The sequence below is a fragment of the Rattus norvegicus genome, chromosome 18, assembly GCF_021556685.1.
Source record: "Rattus norvegicus strain SHRSP/BbbUtx chromosome 18, alternate assembly SHRSP_T2T, whole genome shotgun sequence".
Taxonomy (NCBI): Eukaryota; Metazoa; Chordata; class Mammalia; order Rodentia; family Muridae; genus Rattus; species Rattus norvegicus.
Window position 1 is genome coordinate 3,213,532 of NC_141551.1, and position 20,308 is coordinate 3,233,839.

At 40.1% G+C, this 20,308-nt stretch overlaps 1 protein-coding gene across 29 annotated transcripts in view; it reads left to right on the plus strand.

Moving 5' to 3' along the window:
• Window positions 1-17,066, plus strand: part of Rbbp8 (RB binding protein 8, endonuclease) — an 86,695-nt gene extending 69,629 nt beyond the window's left edge. For all 29 annotated transcript variants that reach the window (XM_087592602.1, XM_087592607.1, XM_087592614.1 and 26 more), the window contains 6 exon segments: window positions 673-784; window positions 5,060-5,200; window positions 8,314-8,383; window positions 12,468-12,564; window positions 14,986-15,127; window positions 16,800-17,066. In XM_087592602.1, coding sequence (XP_087448728.1) covers window positions 673-784; window positions 5,060-5,200; window positions 8,314-8,383; window positions 12,468-12,564; window positions 14,986-15,127; window positions 16,800-16,897 — 660 coding nt within the window. In that variant the 3' untranslated portion in view covers window positions 16,898-17,066.
• The last annotated feature ends 3,242 nt before the right edge of the window (window positions 17,067-20,308 follow it).

The window sequence follows — 20,308 nt, forward strand, 5'->3', positions numbered from 1 at the left end:
GTAGAGGGGCGTGGGGAGGGGTTATTTGGTTTGTTGTTGTTTGTTTGATTGTTTGTTTTTACTTTAAATTGTATTAGAAATGTGTTTGCTCTATGTTCAGGTTCCATATAGTTTGTGAAATTCTCCTACTCTATTAGGAAATAATATAGTTTATTAAAGTTACACATAGCTGTGGAAAAATCAAATTTGATTTTCAAGTTACTTTTCTTGAGCATTAAAGTTCATTACTGCCAGGCAGACTAGAGAAGGTAGGTGAAGCATGAAGGACTTGAGTGGTGACTAAGTCTCATTTCCTTGGCCTTGCTTCTTCTCTGATTGACACAAACTGTTTATGTACTGAGGCTAAAATGTTCTCCTGGCAAGAAAACCTGAATCTCTGTTCCTGAGATACAAAGTAGCTTAATGCTTTAAAGTAGTAAGGTGCTGGGCGGTGGCTCACACTTTTAACTCCCGCACTCAGGAGACAGAGGCAGGCAGAGCTCTGCGAGTTTGAGGCCAGCCTGGTCTACAGAGTGAGTTCCAGGACAGCCAGGGTTACACAGAGAATCCCTGTCTTGAAAAAATAAAACAGTGAAACTTTTTAAGAGTTTTTAACCCTTTTTGTTGTCAGAAGCAGACATAAGACTTATGAGGAATGAATAATTGCTAAACTTGGATTTTTAAAATACTTAGGACAGCAGTCACTCACGACTGGGAGGAGAGACAGTGGACATGGACTGTACATTGGTCAGTGAAACCATGCTTTTAAAAATGAAGAAACAAGAACAAAGAGAGAAAAGTCCAAGTAAGATTTGCTTTGATTTTGGTCACTTTAATCAAATGTGGAATGAGATGTATAGTTACATCATTACAGTGATAAGTGCAATAACTTTCTAAACTAGATGTGGGGCTTTTTCCTCCATATAGTATATTCTACTCACACTTTCCCTCCCCAACTCATCCCAGGTCCTCCCCACCTCCTTACCACCCAATTTAGTGCCTTCTCTTTCTATCTAAAAAACAAACGAAGAAACCACAAAAAACAAAATATACAAGCAATAGACCAATAAGACAAAAATTGCCCAAACAAAGTTATATGAGATTTAAAAAAAGTCTACAAAAATGCCATTGGTTTTTTTTTTTTTTTATGTTGACTGACTACAACTGGGCATGGGGACTACCCCAAGATGTGGTTTATGTACCCAGTGAGACTCCAGTAGAGAAAACTAGTTTTTCCTTTGCAAGTGGTTGTCAATTGCAGATAGCTTCTTGGTTATGTATGGGAGCCTTTGTGCACCTTCCCTTCAGTGCTGAGACCTCATCTGGCTTGAACCTGTGCAGGCAGCTTCTATACCTGCTGCAACTGCCTCTGTAGGTCATATGTGCATTGGTCCCGGAGTGTCTGAGAGACTCTTTTTGGAGTCATCCATTGACTCTGGCTTTTATAATCTTTCTACCTCCTCCTCCACATAGATCTCTGATCGCTGAGGAGAGGGTTTGATGGTGATGTCTCACTTAGGACTGAGTGTTCCAAAGCCTCTGTACTCTGCACATTGTCTACTGTAGGCCTCTGTGTTAACTCCCATCTACTGCAAGAGGGAGCTGCTGTGATGATGGGTAGACAAGGCCAGACGTGAACATAGCAAAACGTAGTGAAGAGCCATTTTATTGCTTACAACTTCAGTATTGGTTTCTCCTTAGGCACATGGCCTATCCAGACTCTCGATTACCCTAGCAGTGTTGGGCCTGGGTTCCATCTCATGGACGGGCCTTACGTCTTATCAGAACAGGGATGGTTCTACCCACAATGTTTATGGCAGCATATCTTGAAGGTCACAGGGTTTGTAGCTGGGTTGATGATTGCCTTTTTCCTCTGATAGCTTGCAGACTACCTTCCATTACCATGAACTGGTAGGGGTGAAGCCTCTAGTTAAGTGCCTGCTAGGCTTCCCCATGTGTGTTGACATACATAAGTATCATATTTTTTTACTTACAGCCATAGGGCCTTACCATCAGTTTGTGGAGAGCCACCAATAGCCTTGGCAACAGCCTGAGATATTTGGGGATTTCCATGGAGCCTCTTTGTCCAACAACTCAACTGGATGTAATCCATTCTTGGCACTGGAGATTTCATTTAAAATGTCTATTTGGGCAGTGTCTCTCCCATTATTTGGTGACTCCATTTAGATACTTTTCGTGTATTATAAATTTTAAAAACTTTACAGTAACAAGTTTCCATACAATCCCTTAGCCATAATAATTTTTATCTCAGGATTTATTTCACTTCAGGGGTCCACAAGATCTACCCAGTAGCCAGTTGGTAAACAAAGTTTTATTGGAACATGGCTTTGTTTGTTGAATGCATTACCTGTGATTGCTCTGTGCAAGACTACCGTTGGCTAAGTGGTAGAGAATTTATGGCTCCATGAACCTAAAATATTTCCTGTCTAATTTTTTTAGAAAAATGTTTACTTATCTCTGGTTTAGACTATTTTTAGTATATAGTGCAAAGGTGAATCTCAAGAGCCTTTTTAGAATTATAATTATTTTCTGATGCAATTTGATAAGATGGGAATCGGTAGAGAATAATAGATTTATAAATTATAACTAAGAAAAGAAGTTAATCTGTTACATTCTGTCTCTACCAAAAACAGGACTTAGTCAAATCAGGAGCATCTACCCCTTAGTCAGAATTCGTTAATTCTTTGCTAAAACCTTGATTTTTTTAAAAGACAAGGCGACTAGGCCTGGTGGGCACTAACCCTAGCAGCATGTCTACATACAGAGGCACGTAACATGAAGAGTTGTCACACTTCACTAGGCCTGCCTGTGAAGACAGGCAGTACTAAAATCAAAGGGAAGTGTGAGGACGTCCATCCGGGTTTACATTTTACATAGTTGTCTACAGCCTGTCCCCCTCAGGCTAAAAAATCTAAAACGTCCATTCATGTTTTCCTTAAGTTTTTTTTTTTTTTGTTTTTTTTTGTTTTTTTTTTTTTGTTTTTTTTTTGGTTCTTTTTTTTTGGAGCTGGGGACCGAACCCAGGGCCTTGCGCTTCCTAGGCAAGCGCTCTACCACTGAGCTAAATCCCCAACCCCAAGTTTATTTTTTTAATATGTGTTTTACCTGCACATGTGTATGTGTATCACATGTGTGCGTGGTCTCTATGAAGATCAGATTGTATTAGCTCCCCTGAAAGAGGAATTACAAATGGTTATGAACTGCCATGTGGTGCTGGGAAACGAGCCTGGATCTGCTGCAGGAGTAGCCATGGCTTCTTTGAATGAAATTCTGTCTTACTACCCTAAATGCAGTGAGAACATTTCAATAGTCTTTTAAGTTATTGGTCTTTAATAACCAATAGCAAATCATACGACCAAGCAGATGGCTGTCATCAACATCAGATTGCAAGAACAATATTTGTAATGCTATAGCATTTGAAGCCATATTTGAAGTAGAAAAAAATGGGGAGGAGGCCTCTGCATAATTAAAGTAAACCTCTTTAATCCAGAAGCGAGATCCACCGACTCTCAACTACTGCTAATATCTTTGTACCCCTACTGCATTAGACCTACGAGGTGCAATGATAGAAATATCAGAAAGTGTGTGTATCTTTGTACAAGTACTTCACACTCGGAAGTTAGACCAACCACAAGTAAGTTAGCACCTTAGCCCTCTGGTTCACTAACGGCTGTGCAAAGTATTTTGGAGAGTGTATGTATTATATCACCCGCCATATCACTAAAAGGCCTTTGTACCTTGGCAAAAAAAGAAAAAAAGAAAAAGAAAAAGAACACAATTATGTAGCCATCCAGTAAATGTCAAAGAAAAATGACATCGTAGGTAATGCTCTAGAACTGGAATAAATGGAACAGGAACACCTGCTCCATGGGGTTTACATTTTAGTGGGAAAGAATGAGTGAATATATAATTTGATAATGATGAATGTAAATATTGAAATAAATCAAGATAAGAGTGATAGAGATTTCTGGATTGAGAATTAAGGGCAGGTTACACTAAGCAGTCTTTGTTGGCTCTGGTCTATCATATTTGATAGGCAATTTTCTTAAATTGGAACTTTTTAAATTGACTGTATAATGGGTAATGTAGTTAATATGTGAAATTCAGCATTTTGATGTAGTAAATAGTATGTGAATTCTTTATTTCTATCCATTTTAAATCACCAAAACAGCAATTTTTTTCAAAGGAGTAAATTTTTGCTGCTTCATTAGAAAAATAGTAAAATTTTATAGAGTTTAATGTCTGCTATTTATACACTTGTTTTATTTAGCATTTTCATCATATATTATAGTATATCTTCCAGTCCTCACAGTTTCCTTGATAAGAATTCTTTTGATCTCTGTGAATTATATATGATGAGAGCTGATAAAATAGGAAAGACGTCAGCATTTGTAAGAGATCCACTTATATGAAGTAACAAAAACTAGGTTTCTTGTCATAGGACAACACTTGAGTCATCACATAAACCTCTGTAAATGAACGGTAACTACTAGGACTTAGGAGCTTATTATTACCTCGTGTGCCTCTTGTGAGAATTAAGCCCCATTGAAAGAATCTTGACTTAAAGGTCTCTAAATACTTAGTTATATGTTTTATAGTATGTTACCCAATTTGAGTCACTAAGTTTTACTCTTCTAACTTTACATCTTAGAATCATCTTTTTAGCATGTCCATGGCTGCCTCCAGCTCACTCCATGCTCAGTAAAACACTCTTTACACCTAGATCTGGTCTATACTGTAGTGTGTGTGTGTGTGTGTGTGTGTGTGTGTGTGTGTGTGTGTGTGTGTGTGTGTTTTAAGTATCTTTAAACACTCCATTACACGTATTAAGGTGTGTCGTCCATTCTTGGCAAAGTGTCATAACACTAATGATCTTAGAATTAGAATCACTCTGACATGTGTATCTATAAGCATCTCAACTCTCTTGGAGGTATAATCTACACTTCACATGTAAAAGCCTCTCTCGTTGTTTTACGGTGGTTACTGTTAATGCATTTCATACTGGACTATGTAGAAGGCCAATGCTTGCTTGCTGCTTAGCTGATGCTCTTTCGTGTAGATGGAGACATAAAAATGAATGATAGCTTGGAAGATATGTTTGATCGGACAACACATGAAGAATATGAATCCTGCTTGGCAGATAACTTCTCCCAGGTACCAGATGAGGAAGAATTGTCTGATACCACAAAGAAACCTAACAGTAAGTCTTTTCTCTCTTTAATTGTATATTTTCTGTTAGACCAAGTTCACTAAATCATCAGACAAGTTAATAGAGGATTGATTAGAAATATTACAAAAGTTTCATATTTCTTATATAAATTCCTTTTTTGGTTATTAAAAAGAATTATGTGTATGTATGTTTTGCCTCTGTGTGTGTGTGTACACCATGCATGTTGCTTGTGCCCATGGATGCCAGAAGATAGCATTGGACCTCCTGAGACTGGAATTACAGGAGGTTGTGAGTCACCATGTGGGTGCTGGGAATCAAACCCGGTCCTCTGGAAAAGCAGCCAGTGCTTTGAAATAATTTCAGACTAATGGAAGAAGTTTAAAAAAAGTTCAGAGTATTCACCTATACCTCTTTATGATCACCTCTTCATGCAGACATTTTACACAACTGAAATATTTATTAGAACTAAGAAATTAATCTTGGTTTGGTGGTATAAATTTATGTATAAAGAAGTTTACAGAGGTTGGGGATTTAGCTCAGCGGTAGAGCGCTTGCCTACCGAGGGCAAGGCCCTGGGTCTGTCCCCAGCTTTGAAAAAAAAAAAAAAAAGTTTACATATTGTCTTAGGGTTTTACTACTGTGAACAGACACCATGACCAATGCAACTCTTATAAAGAACAGCATTTAATTGGGGCTGGCTTACAGGTTCAGAGGTTCACTCCATTATTGTCAAGGCAGGAGCCTGGCAGCATCTAGACAGGCATGGTACAGGAAGAGCTAAGAGTTCTACATCTTCATCTGAAGGCTGCTAGCAGAATACTGACTGCCAGGCAGCTAGGACAAGGGTATTAAAGCTTACACCTATAGTGATGCACCTACCCCAACAAGGCCACACCTCCCAACAGTGCCACTCCTCAGCTAAGCATATACAAACCATCACACACACACAAGTGTGAGAAAGTTTAATTTTATGACTGTACTATGGTAGGAAAAAGGTTCATAGAAAGTTTAGATCCATGTACTGCTCTGAGCACTTTGCTAGTGTTCTGTGGGCAGCATGGCAAACTCCACCCAATTAGACCTCTTAGCGAGATCTGTTCATCTCATAATTTCTTCTCATTAACTTTTTTCCCTTTTTGGTCTCTAGAACTTCTACTTCCCAGAGTGTCCCCTCACATGGCATTCTTTTTGCTCATTGCCTTCACAGTCATTACTGAAAATAAGTCCAAATCTGTATTCCTGTGTTTGACTTCTGCTGAATCCCAGTTCTGCATTTGTAGGTAATTGTTAGATAACTTTGTGTCTCAGCAGTTTAAACTATAAATGGCTGAGCCATATTTCACTTATTTTTTTCCATTTATTTCTTACCAAGTAATTTCTTATTTTTTCAACCATAGGGATAAATTAAGTTATAAGGTTTAAATTCTCATTTTCACAACTTGCATGCCAAAGTTCTAACTGATTTTCCTTCATAGGAAAAAGAAAATTTAGGGAACACTATCAAAAGCTCATTCTGACAGATTTTTATTTGGTAGACATTTGATTGGATCTATTAGTCAGTGTATGTAGACTTTGAGCAAGAAATCGAGAGTAAGAAGATCGTTTGAGGACAGGAAGTTTACAGAAAGTAGGCATTCCATGAAGCCATGACACTGAGTGAGATACCAAGGTGTTGAAAAGGCAGAAAAGCACGTGAGGCTTCTAACCTCTGGAATATAGCAACTGCAGGTTTGTGAGCGTCCCCTTAGTGGCAGTCATCTCTCTAGCCCAAAGGGGACGGCTACATAAAGGAAGCAGAGCTAAAGCAATTCAGTGGCTCATCCTTGGGATCTTCATGTAGAAGGAGGGAATCAACTCCAGGATTTGTTCTGTGACCTCCACGGCCATTGTGGCACCACAGACATGTACACACACACAATAAACGCATTGCAATATGAAGCACAGGAGACAGAGCACACAGAGATCAACAGAAGCAGCAAGAGGAATTGAGGTGACACTCTGGGCATGAGGAGAAGGGGACAGTTGTTCTGGGCATGAGGAAAGATGTTTTGTATGCTCTCTGTTCTCTTCTCCCCTGACCCCAGACTAGACTCCTTCCTCCATGGCAGCTCTAAAAGCATCAGACCTAGTAAAATCAACTTACAAATTTTTGTTTTCTTTTTCTTTCTTTCTGTTTGTTTGGTTGGTTGGTTTTGATTTGGGTTTGGGTTTTGGTTTTGTGAGACAGGGTTTCTCTGTGTGGCCCCGGCTATCCTGGAACTCACTAGGTAGACCAGGCTGGCCTGGATCTCAGATCTGCCTGCCTCTGCGTCCTAAGTGCTGGGATTAAAGGCATGCACCTAGTGGTTCCCAGTACATTTTTGTTTACCTGCCCCATATTTTATGTCCTCCTGACTTTCCAGGTTTCATTATCTGTCCAATATCCAGAAGCTAAAATTAGAAATGTGAGAATCATTTTTACATAGTTCATCTTTTAGTATGTAATTCAAAACAAGCTGTAAGGTAAAGAAATGAATTAGTATTGAGGGGAAGGTGAAAAAGAAACCCAGGAGGACATTCCTAAATATCAGAAACAAAGGAATAACAGGAAAATCAGAAGTGAAAGAAATTTTATTTCATCATCAATTTTTGATAAAATTCTTTAATCTCTTAGTTTTTCAAATCATGATCTATCTTAAAGATGCATTACACAAACTAATAGAGCACATAAGTGCAATACACTAAAAGATGGCTATTGATATCTCCCGCCTTATAAAAACAGACATCTAGATAGCTCTAATGTAAAGTGCTCCGTGCCCAGGTGTGGTAGGTAGACACGCCTTTGATCCCAGCCTTAGATCCCAGCCCTGGGGAGGCAGAGATGGGTGGGTCTCTGAGTTTGAGGCCAGCCAAGGCCATATAGTAGGCACTGTCTCAAAATGTCAACCAATTAAATATTTCTGAAATACATAAGGTAAGGTAATCATCACACTTATGTAGATGTTTATGTAGATGTTATGCAGAAAATGTAAATGAATTGCCCCCCAGGACTCAAGTGTGAAAATCACTACCAAGGGAAGTTGGTATGGGCAGTAGGTTTTTCAAAGCAAACTAATCATTTCTCATCAAGCTCTGTATGTGTGAAACTCTTGTTTTGTTTACAGTACACGGTGATAAACAAGATGGAATCAAGCAGAAAGCATTTGTGGAGCCATATTTTAAAGATAAGGAGAGGTAAGTGGGTCTCATTTAACATTACCAATGTGATTGGAAATACATCTGAGCTGTTTCTTCAGTCTGTAAGCTATTTCATTGTTGCATTGATTAAAACAAATAATTTATAAGGATACTCAAAGCTACATAGTAAAAACAAAAACAAAAAAAGACCTTTGTCAAAACAAAAAAGAAAAAAGAATCCTTTGGAGTCAGGCTCACATCTCTAGCCCCAGTCCTGGGAGACTGAGGCAGAGCAACTGCATGTGTGAGACCAGCTCGGCTACACAGTGAGTCTATCTCAAAGGGAAAAATCAGGTATGGGGCATGGGGCTGAGAAGGAGGCCAGCGAGAAAGTGCTCACCTACAGGTATGAGGGGCTGGGTTCAGACCCCTTCGCCTGTATAAAGCCAGGCATGCCGGGGTGGCTCAGCTCAGTAGCCCAGCACAGGCCTGTTTAACAGAGAAAGCAATTGTTGAGGTTCAGTTAGAGAATCTGTCTCAAAAGACAGGGACACTGTTGGGTGAGTAGGGAAGAGGGCCACTTGGATGTCAATACACGGTGTGAAATTCTCAGAGAACTAATAAAGAGTGGGGGAGCATCTGAGGGCTTCCTGATGTCCTTCCACCTCTGACCTCCACGTGTGCCCTTGTGGGTGGGCAGGCACGCACACTCACTGCCTTCTACTCTGACTGTAAACAGAGACTCAGGCTGAGGCAGACTTGGCATGAAGGCGAGTCTTCCCAGCACCACTTCTCTTCCGCAGAAGTGGCGCTTTCTCTGCTTCATGGTGACAAATGCACTTTCATTTTGTTTTGTTTTATTTTGAACTTTGGGAATTTGTTGAACTTTGTTCTCGTAACTGTCACATGTGCAATGCCTGGTCATGAGCCTTAGGTTGCCAGGCCTCGGTTTGGAGGATTTTTGAATCCTTGGAACAATAAATTTCAACTTAGTTTTGATCATCAATGCTACTTTCTACCTTTTTCATGAAGATTGTAAATTTTATTACTTTCAGTTATATTCTGTAAGTTTTTAAAGTAAATTTAAGACATAATACTCACTCCAAAAAACAAATGCTTTTTTTTTCTTTATGAAGTTCTCAAAATGAATCACTTAGTCAGTTATTCATTTTTAATTACACTTATTTGTATATCACTGGGGAGGACATCTTGGACGAGCAGGCTCCCTTTCTTCCTGCCTTAGGTCCTACAGGTCACACTGTACATCAGGTCTGAAAGCCAGTGCCCTCATCTGCTGGACATCTCATCACCCAGAGTAGACTTACGTTTCTGTTGAGAATTTTTATAACCTAAAAAAAAAATGTAATTATATTTTAAAGACAGGATCTCTGTGTAATTGTATAATTCTGACTCACAGAGACCTGTCTGCCTCTGTCTTCTGAGTGTTTGAATTAAAGGCCCAACCATCACACTGAGCCCAAAATGAGTTTTTATTGATTCTTATGAGTCTCTAAAAGAAATAAGTTTACATTTCGTCATTAAATGTTTAATTCTTTTTCTTTGTCACTTTTCCAAAGAAATGGCGGCCTAGAATCCCAAGTGAAAATAGGCAGTTTTTATTTGTTTCATAAGCTCATGAGTTTGAACACCTGGCGTGTTTTTGCCTCCATTGTTATGTTTGGCATTCTTACAGTGGCAGTCCTCTTGCCAGCATAATATATTTAAGGCCCGTCCTGCTACTTGAGACCACAAATAGTGCTGAATCCTGTATGTGCAACATTCTTTTCTTTACGTATTTATGAAAAGTTTTTACCCCATTTAGAAGATGCATTTTACAGCACTTTTTCTCACACATCCAAATTGTCAGCCCTACTGTTTTTGTATTTGAGGGGCATTGTGAAGTAAAATAAGGATGATGTGAGCGCAGGCATTTCCATGGCCAGTCTAATCCCCCATGTGACTGAGTGGGTAGCATATACAAGTCAGAACCTGGATAAAGGGCAAGATGGAGCATGGCGAAGCAGGCCTTCTTCATACTACATACAGAGAACTTACATACATACTACATACAGAGAACTTGATACACTTAAAACTCTTAGGTTGTTTAGTCCTGAAAGTGTCTATGTAACAGTTTAACAAACAGCAGAAAATGAAGCTACAAAGAGGAACTACCATAGTTGTGTTGTTATTCTAAGTTCAGTTGCTGGTCCACCCCTGTTCCAACTCCCCTGGGACAAACAGTTCCCTATACATCTTCCTCAGCTCCCTTGTGTCTGAGAGAGATGTTCTTGGCTGGGTTAGGGAATTAATTGGCTTAGCAGACTTGAGTTTGGTTCCCAGCAACCACATCAGATGGCTCACAATCGCTTGTAACTACAGCTCCAGGGGATCAGCTCCCCGCGCCCAGCGGCCTGTGAGGAGCACCCGGAAGCATGTGGTTGTGTGAGGTACCTTCAGCAAGTGATGCAGTGGTACAGGCCTTTTCCACCTCATGAGTCTCCATCTGATTGTGTATCCTGCACGTTAGTTAGGTTGTAATAATGATAGTTTTTTAGGTGTGTCATATAACTGTACTATGATTTGTTCTCTAGCAGTAAACACATGTTCTATTCACCATGATGCTAGTACACTTAATGATGCAGTGAATAGCTTTGCTCCGCATCTTTAGACAGAGTCGTAGGTTAACGTGACGTTACAGAGCAATACCTTCTCTTTTAAATGTTTCTTAGCAGAGTTTCACTAAGTTTTAAAACATGAGTAGTTTTATTTCTGAAGCCAATGGATAGCTAAGGAAACAGGAAGTAGATGAGGGTAGAATGATGGTAAAAGGTCTCATTACCTTGACTGCTTTCTTCTCCTACTGAAAGTTCTAGAAAACCCTGAGGTACTAGTTACTTAGCTCACAGAAGTAACATGAAGAAAGAAAGGGTTTCCTTTGGCTCACAGTTCTAAGATACAGTTCATCATGGTGGGGAAGTCACAGTAGCAGGAGTGGAAGGCAGCTTGCTGTATGGCATCCCCAGTCAGGAAACAGAGAGTGACGGATACTAACACTAAGCTCCCTCTCCTTTGACACTGTCTGGGCCCTGTAGAGTAGGCTCACCCACAGCTAAGGTGGGTCTCTCATCTAACCTGATCAGTACGCATAGGCATGCCCAGAGCCTAACCACAGCATAGGTAGTCTCTCATAGATGTCCTGAGTGATTCTAGATTCTGTCAGGTTGACAACATCATACATCAAACAGTAACCTGTTTTTGTGTTGTCAGGGGCGAAGCTTACTAACCTTTTAAGTGAGGCTTCCTTTGAGGTTTTCTATGAATGCTAGTCTTCTAGTGAATTCCTTGCAGCATATATTATACTCGGGGGAAGGATATGGCAGAAATGGGCTCGACATAAACCTAGATTTCATCAACTAGGAAAAAGTACTATATAGCAATATGTTTTATCTGTCCATTCATGCCCTCCTTTTTAAATTCATACATTACTCTGAAGTTGGAGTGCCTAAAAGTTAAAATACAGAAGGGACCTACAACTCAGTATAGTTGGAAATAGAGTATTTAAAATTTGTTTAGAAGAAAAATGCTTTCCAATAAAAGGGACATGATATTCAAATACTCTGAAGAGTAGATGTGCCCCCAAGGAAAATCATTTTAGAAGTTATCCTCTATGTTTCCAAGTATTTAGACTGTGTCATATAGTTATCTTCTAAAAACTTAGATTTAAATTTGTATGTACATACAAATCATTAAACTAAGAAGGGAACCATAAGAGAAGACGAATGTTAAGGGAAGGAATGGGACAGAGAAAGCAAATCACCTGACAGGAGAGCAGGAGGAGCAGGGAACAAAGGGACAGAGAGAGCAAGAGCGGAAGGGAACAAATAAGCAGTCATGCCTGCAAGGGCACAGTGAAACCTGTTCCTGCGTGTGCTGAATTAAATAGCCACCTGATATAATATTTGTCATACAGTGAAATACTTGAATCACTTGTTATCCTAATATGCAGAAGAACCTCTCAAATAAAATGAGTGTTTTAAGGGATTATTTCTCTTTTAAATTCTTACAGTTTTGATCCATATTTTAAACCAAACATCTTTCTAGCAACAAATAGGTTAACTTTTAATTCCTTTTTTCCCTCCAGAGAAACTAGCATACAGAATTTTCCTCATATTGAGGTAGTTCGGAAAAAAGAAGAAAGAAGGAAATTGCTTGGGCACACATGTAAAGAATGTGAAATTGTAAGTATTAATGTACACACTTCCTTTGAAGTGTGATTTTATAGTTCATAAGTGCCTGATTTAAAAATCACAGCTACCGATCCTGTTTATATTCAGAACCTTTGTTCACTCAAGTAATGAAAGAAAGAACAAGGAGGGGACCAGCTAGGACCAGCTAGGACCAGCATCTATAAACAGATAGACAAACTGAGAAGGAGAGACCCGGCTTGTCCTAGAGCCTGAGGCCTAACCCTAATTCTCTTTAAGTTGCAGGTCCTTACTTGAGTATGGAGTTGGGTGCATGTGTACCACAGAGAGGGCGTGGGCTCGGAGTCACTTGTGGGAGTTGGGTTTCTCTTCTTGTCATGTCCGACTTGGTTGGCAGCAATAACTTGTTAGGCCATTTTGCAGGTGCCTACATCCTAATTCTTAGGGCTCTCTTAGAACATTATGTGCCATTTTCCTTTGCTGTCATCACTTGGGAATGCTGATAAACGTGTACCATTTAGGGGGAAATGATACTTCAGCAGGAAACTAACAATTACTCCTTTCACTATCTGGACATAGGTGTACTCATAACTTTTTAAAGAATCAGTACCACTATAAGCCCCATTTTTCTCTGAGATACTTTTCATCACAAAATGTTAAAATAAGTTTTCCTTCTTCCTTAGGACACTTATTACATTTTTGCATTGGCTGTGTTACACTGAAAAAGTCAATACTAATTATCCTATTAATATGCTGTCCCAGACAGGTTCTTTAATATCTTAAAATGTGCTGTTTTTATTTTCTGTCTCACTATCAGCTGTCAGATGCCTTCCTCAACATCTGCCTTCCTCATTTAGACTTTCTTATTATCTGCAATCTTGAAAATTTAATAATGAAAACGTATTAAAAGAAGGTGTCAGAGTATGACTTGACTATAGTAAGGACTTGGTGAAAATATGCTCTTACAGCAGGGATATAGACTGAAGCCCTGTTTTGAAAGACAATTTGACAACTGTCATATTGCTTTCTATGGCAGAGCATTATGATTTACATCATGTATTGCTTTCTATTGTAAAGCATTATGTTTTACATCATGTATTGCTTTCTATTGTAAAGTATCATGAAAAGCAGCTTGCGGAGGAAAGGGTTGGTTGGCTCATACTTCTGTGCAGCAGTCAGCAAGGAAAGAAGTGAGGGCAAAACTCAAGGCAGCTTCCTGGAGGCAGAGGCCGTGGAGGGTGCTGCTCAAGGCTTGCTGCTCAAGGCTTACAGACCCCGGGGTGACCCCACCCACAACGAGCTGGGACCTCCCCTCTCAGTCACTAATGAAGAAAATCCCCACACAGTTGCCTACAGGCAGTGTGATGGAGACATTTCCTCAGTTGAGGCTCCTCTTCCCATATGACTTTAGCTTGCATAGAGTTGATTTTAAAAAATAAGCAGCACATCAGTGTAAATGAAGCCACTTATATCTTGAATTTTATAGCACAAATGCTGTTCCTGTTTTCCTTTTCATGATGAGTTCCTTTCTTGCTTCCAGTCATTGAAATGGCAAAAAAAATGATTAAAGTACAAATTTCATGTACTTAAATGTCATCTGTAGCTTAGTGTCTGTAAATTTATCCAATTTCTATTCTATACATTGTGAAAGTGTAAGGCAAGGACCACAAATGTCACATGTGTAAAACTAATGTGTTTCCTACATTTAATTCCTTTGCCTCTTTATAAGTCTGGGTTGGTTTTTTGAGGGGTTTTTGTTTGTTTGTTTTTTGTTTTCCTAATTTTCCTTTGAAGGAAAGATCCTAGTTATTCACTGTGTCTTCGCATATATCCTTAATTTATCTCTCAGCGACCCGCTGGGTTGCCTTCAGAGCACCCCCTCACATTCACTCAGTGGCTCTGTCACACCACAGGTGCACACCAGGACACCAGGCTCCGTCTCAGAGGTCTGTTGAAGGTCTCTCTGCCTTCCTTAGCACACTGTAGCGTTTAGAACTCGAGCAGAAGGACAGTCCTCAGAAATGCTCACCTCCATATTCTCCCTTTCTTTTGGGTCTGATCTCTTATTAAACACCATTTCAGCCTTTTGTATTTTTTCCTAGTGATCTTATAGAAAAAAGCAGTGTCTTCTCAGGTTACTAAGTAGAGCCCAGACCCAGAGGTAGCTCAGTGCTAGCCATGCCAGGCAGGGTTGGCAGTTGCCAGTGCAACTCTATGGATAAAGGAAACTGTCGATTGATTCAGCTTGTGATACGAGCTGCTTCTCATGAAGGGGAAGCATTGCAGACTCAACACTGACTGTGTTCCTACTACTATTGCCGCCCTATATCAGTAAGTATTATCTCCTCAGAAGGTTTCATTGAAATAGGTTCTTAGCTGCTAGTTTAGACTCAATAAACATGCCGCTCTGGTTGTTATTCCTAAGTGGAGAAACTTACCTGTTGTTATTGTTAGTATTACGCAGATTTGCCAGCAGAAGAAAGAGAAAAGAAGTTGGCTTCCTGCTCAAGACACCGATTTCGCTACATTCCAACCAACACACCAGAGAATTTCTGGGAAGTTGGTTTTCCTTCTACTCAGACGTGTCTGGAAAGGGGTAGGAATATAGATTTCAGTATCTTAGAATTTTTTTTTAAAATACTGTATAGATTTAAATCTGAATATTAACCTTTTCTCTATAACTCTTTTTCCTGTGCTTTGAGTTAAGTTTCTGCAACAGACAAGTGAACTCCTGAGTGGGAAAGGCTTTCCTTTAGCTATTGTTATTTGACTTGGGACTAGACATTGCTTACAGTCATGTTGATGTGACTGTGTCTGTAGTAGCCTGGCTTGTCTTTCAGACTTCAGAGAGCAGTTCTATCCTGTCAGGACGACTCCTAAGTAAACGACTTAACAGAGATTAGGATGTTGGCATGCAGCCAGTGCCTTCAAACTGGGCGTTTTCACTTAAGGGTCATAAAAGCTAGTTCTTGGAGCAGTGACGTTTGTTCCTCACTGTCACCAGCAACATGGGTGGTAAAACAAATGGTAACTCTGAGTTTGCTTGAGGACTGGCAAATATAACAGTGTTCATACTGTAATTTGACTATGAGGTCTATGGCACTTAACTTATTTGTAACCTTTTGGTCGTAAGCCAGGCTTTAAAACTTTTACACAAAGAAAGATAAAACAAGGAATAAATATCAAGTGATAAGATGACCAGTTAGACTCTCAGTTCAGCTTCACACTCAGAGTATTTTCAAACTCACAAAGGTCTACTTGTGACTCACTCCTGGAAGTGTCTTCCTCGCTGTGGAGACGCTCCATGTCTGTATCTGTAGGAAATACAAAGGCACTGACATCATCTCTCCTCCTGGTCATGCCCAGAATCAGATGAGCTGGCTACAGCCAGTGCCCTACTATCCTGGCCCAGAGCACAGACCTCCTCTGCAAATTATGGCTGGAGATCCCTTAGAATCTGAGTGTGGAGAATGCAGAGACTTCCTATCCTATGAAATAGCTACTACAGAAGACTTCGGGGTGAATCACTCTACTGTAATAACAGTAGAGTTTAGAGTTAATATGTCCCCATGTACAGACGGGGGGGGGGGGGGCAGGCAAAAGAGAGACACCTGAGAACTCTGGTACTGGGTTATAGTGTGGGAAAGATTCTCATACTCTTCCAGTTCTGTGAACTTGAACACGTGATGTGTGAACTCTGCAGGTCTCCATCTCTCAGTATAGCAGAAACTACTTAGAAGGAATATGAGAGCTATCTGAGATCCTGGATACTGACCATTTTATACATTTTGTGCTTCTTTTTTTTTTTTTTTTCCTCTTGGTATAAATGAGGAAACTCTGTTTCTAGCTAGTAAAATCATTCGCCAGTATCACACAGCTACAATCAGAAGTATCATGAAATCTAGACATTACACAGGTTATATGTGTAGTGGATATATACTGAAAGTCAGAAGTGTCATGAAATCTAGACATTACACAGGTTAAATGTGTAATGGACATATACTGAAAAATCAGAAGTATCATGAAATCTAGACATTACACAGGTTAAATGTGTACTGGATATATACTGAAGGAAGTGCTGTTGTTCTGGTACTTGGATGGAGATTGTGTTTGGTTGTAAGGTGGGGCTCATACCTGGGCTGGCCTAGGACTCCTGATCCTCCACGTCTTAAGCATTGGGATCACAGACATGAGCCACCATGCTCACCCGTGCAGAAAGAAGTGTATGTTCATAATATACTGTTCTAAAGTCATAATTTGTTTTTCAGGTTATATCAAGGAAGATCTCGATCCTTGTCCTCGTCCCAAAAGACGGCAGCCTTACAACGCAGTCTTTTCTCCAAAGGGCAAAGAACAGAGGACCTAGACACTGCAGTGAGGGCAGGGGAGCAGGCCTTTTTGTGTTTCATTTAGTTATTTATAGTTAAAGTTGGAACAAACATTGATCTTTGATTTTTCTTCTATAAATTGATTTATAAATGTTTTCTATTAAAAATGTTCTAAATGGCAAATACTAAACATACAAATAACTAAAATGTGGCTGTGTTTGTTGTTTCTTTTGTACCTTTAACAAGAAGGTGCTTTATTTTGCACTCTGACTTTAGGGTTTTATTCATTTACTTTATTTGGTAATTACAGCTTTTGAAATACAGCTGTGGTAGCCTATAATTTTCTCTGTATGGATCTTCTTGTTGTTTATCTGCAGAAGGGCCCTCACGGTAATCTTCAGGGGTTTTCAGCTTATTTATTCATTGACCTGGAGAGCATACCAGTTTTTGACATGCAGGTATTTTTTAGATGGGCGGGAGCTAACTTTTCAATATAATCCAGCATCTTTTGTTGAATTGAGTGCAGTGCCAGTCTGCAGTAAATTCTTCTCAGAGACCACAAATACCAACAGACTCTAAGTTAAGCATGCCCTCTGACCTGATCACGGCAGACTCTAAGTTAAGCGTGTTGCGTGTAGTTTTTATAACATACTTGGCTCTTTCTCAAGAGCTCATTCTGAGCTCCCTCAACTACCGCCCTGGCTGTGCCCTTTCTCCTGCTCACCTTAGTCACCGCGATGGAAGATAGCAGACAGACCAGACAGCCTTGACATTTCAAAACTAGCCAGATAACTCAATGGCTGGCGAAGAATATCCTGCCCCCTTCCTTGGGCTCTGCCCCCTGCAGAGGCTATAAACTATAGGTGCCCTTGAGATCTACATGTCTGCCCTTCCTCTGCTCCACCGCCTTCTGCCTTCTGCCTCCTCCCTCTCATTCCCTTCTCTTCCTCCTGGGACCCGGAAGTCCCACCTTTTCCTTTCGCCTAGTGATTAGCTTCTGACGTCTTCATTGACACAATCAAGAACCAATTAGGGAATGGATACCTACCCTACGTAAGCTTGCCCTCTGACCTGATCACAGCAGACTTAAGTGCACCCTCTGTCCTGATCACAGTATTCCAGTTCATCATTTGTTCTTTTCACCGTGTTTTCTAATAAACCAGAATAGAAACAGGGTGCCACACACCTGTAGTGTCTGCCTCCAGGAAATTCTGCTTTTTAAAAAGCAGCCTAAGCAAAGGAAGGTTGTCTGTGATGATTGTGAGACAGTAGTCTAGTAATTCTTTAAATTTTTTCTTGTCACCCCATGTAAGGTTGGGCAAACTGATGCCACTGTACCTTCTAGATACTATCAACAAGCCAGCCGTCTTGAAGTAATAAACTAAAGACTTTTTAAAGCCATTTGAGCTAAAAGGCATTTACACACAAGTGGAAGTTTATGATACAGTGCACTCTGGCCTTTTAAAAGATGGTGTGTGGGAGCTAGAGCTATGGCTGGGTGCACTCAGACCTTTTAAAAGATGGTGTGTGGGAGCTAGAGTTATGGCTGGGTGCACTTGCAGCTCTCGCTGAAGACCTAGGTTTGGTTTCCAGTGCTCATGTGGCATCCATAATTCTAGTGCACACCTTTAATCCCAGCACCCAGGAGGCAGAGGCAGGTAGCTATCTGAATTCTAGAACAACCAAGACTACAAAGAGAAACCCTGTCTCAAAAACCAAACAAAAAGAATACACGGCTTCCCCACCACCACCATAAAAACAAGCTTTTAAGAAACACGTGCCTGAACATCCTAGTCCACTACCCCTGGTACCTGCACCAGCATAAATTAAACTTGGAAAAATGTCACTTGCAAGCTAAATACGTGAGCTGTAGCTCATATCTACCATCCAGCTGTGTCTTTTACATTTCTTTATTTTGTGTGCATTGGTGTTTTGCCTTCATGTATGTCTGTGTGAGGGTGTTGAGTCCTGGAGTTACAGACAGTTGCGAGCTGCCACGTGGGTGCTGGGAATTGAACGAGGTCCACGAGAAGAGCAGCCAGTGCTCTTAATTGATGAGCCATCTCTCCAAAAGCTCTTTGTTGTTAGTTGGTTTTGGGTTTTTTCCTAGACAGGGTTTTTCTGTCATAGGCCTGGCTGTCCTGCAAGTAACTTCGTAGACCAGACAGGCCTTGAACTCACAGAGTTCTGCCTCCTGAGTGCTGGGATTAAAGGTGTGAGCCACCACTCCCCGTTCAGCTATTTTTTCAACATACCTACCAATTTAAAGACTCTCAGTGTCTTTACGATAACTAGAATAATCAAACTTTTTTTAACATGAAGTCTAACAGAATCCATGAAGTTGTTACCTGTTATTACACCAGCAGAGGGCAGAAGAGAGCCGTTTCTAAAGAAACACGTTAGCAAGCTGGGTAACTTCAAAAGAAACTGGGTAAACAGTAACAGATTTCTCAGTGACAACTTACTGGATCGAAGAGAGTTCAATATAGTTACTAGTATAATAGAGCAAATGACAGAAATCAAGGTTTATGGTTTTGAGAATATGTCATCAAATGTTTGCTTTGAGTTTGAGATACAAAGAAATGCAAGAGGTCCAAATACTCCATGAAAAAACACAGACATACCTTAGAGTCCAAAGAAATTCAGACTGAGTGCCTAAAAATTGGAAAATAATCAGAACTCAGATTGTCTTGTTAGTCAGCCTGGAGAAGCAGGAAAGAGCAGTACAGTCTGTTAGGAGGTGAAATGCTAAACCTCTTAAGAGCCTTAGCAACAACTTAGTTACAGCCTCACACCGTAGCTGGATTAACAGTAGCCTAAAGTTTTAGCAATTCTGAAAAGCTAAAACTAGAATGTTTTCTTCATCAGAGTAGCTAAGAGAAGGCTCCAAACATCCTTGTTGTTTTACAGTATGTAATGGTTCTGGTGTGCAGCCAAACTTGAAAACGTCCCTAAGACATTCAGTGGTATTCAGGCTTTAGCCTAGAATCACCTAAAAGGTGTCTTAAACTCAACATTGCCATACCCAACCTCAAAGTTTCAGATTCTATCAGGTATGGATTTGAGCCCTAACATTCGTATAACAATAAGTGTAAATTATTTATATTTCTAACTGATGTTGCTAGTGTGAGGGCCACAAGTCTAATCATAAAAATGACTGAGAAGCTCGGTAAGTATAGATTCTCAGCCCCGCCCCCATGGGAATTCTGACTCAGGTATAGCCTGAGCACATACATGTTTAGGTGTGTGTGTACGTATACATGCATATTTGTACATATGTATACATACGTATATACATAGGTACATTATGTATATATGTTACACGCTTCTTGGTATCGCCCCAATGTTCTGGATGCCCAAAAGAAAGACACACATACATACAACCTTATATTTTAAATACCTTGCACAGCCTAATGGCTGGGCCACTCTTAACTCCATGTGACTAACAC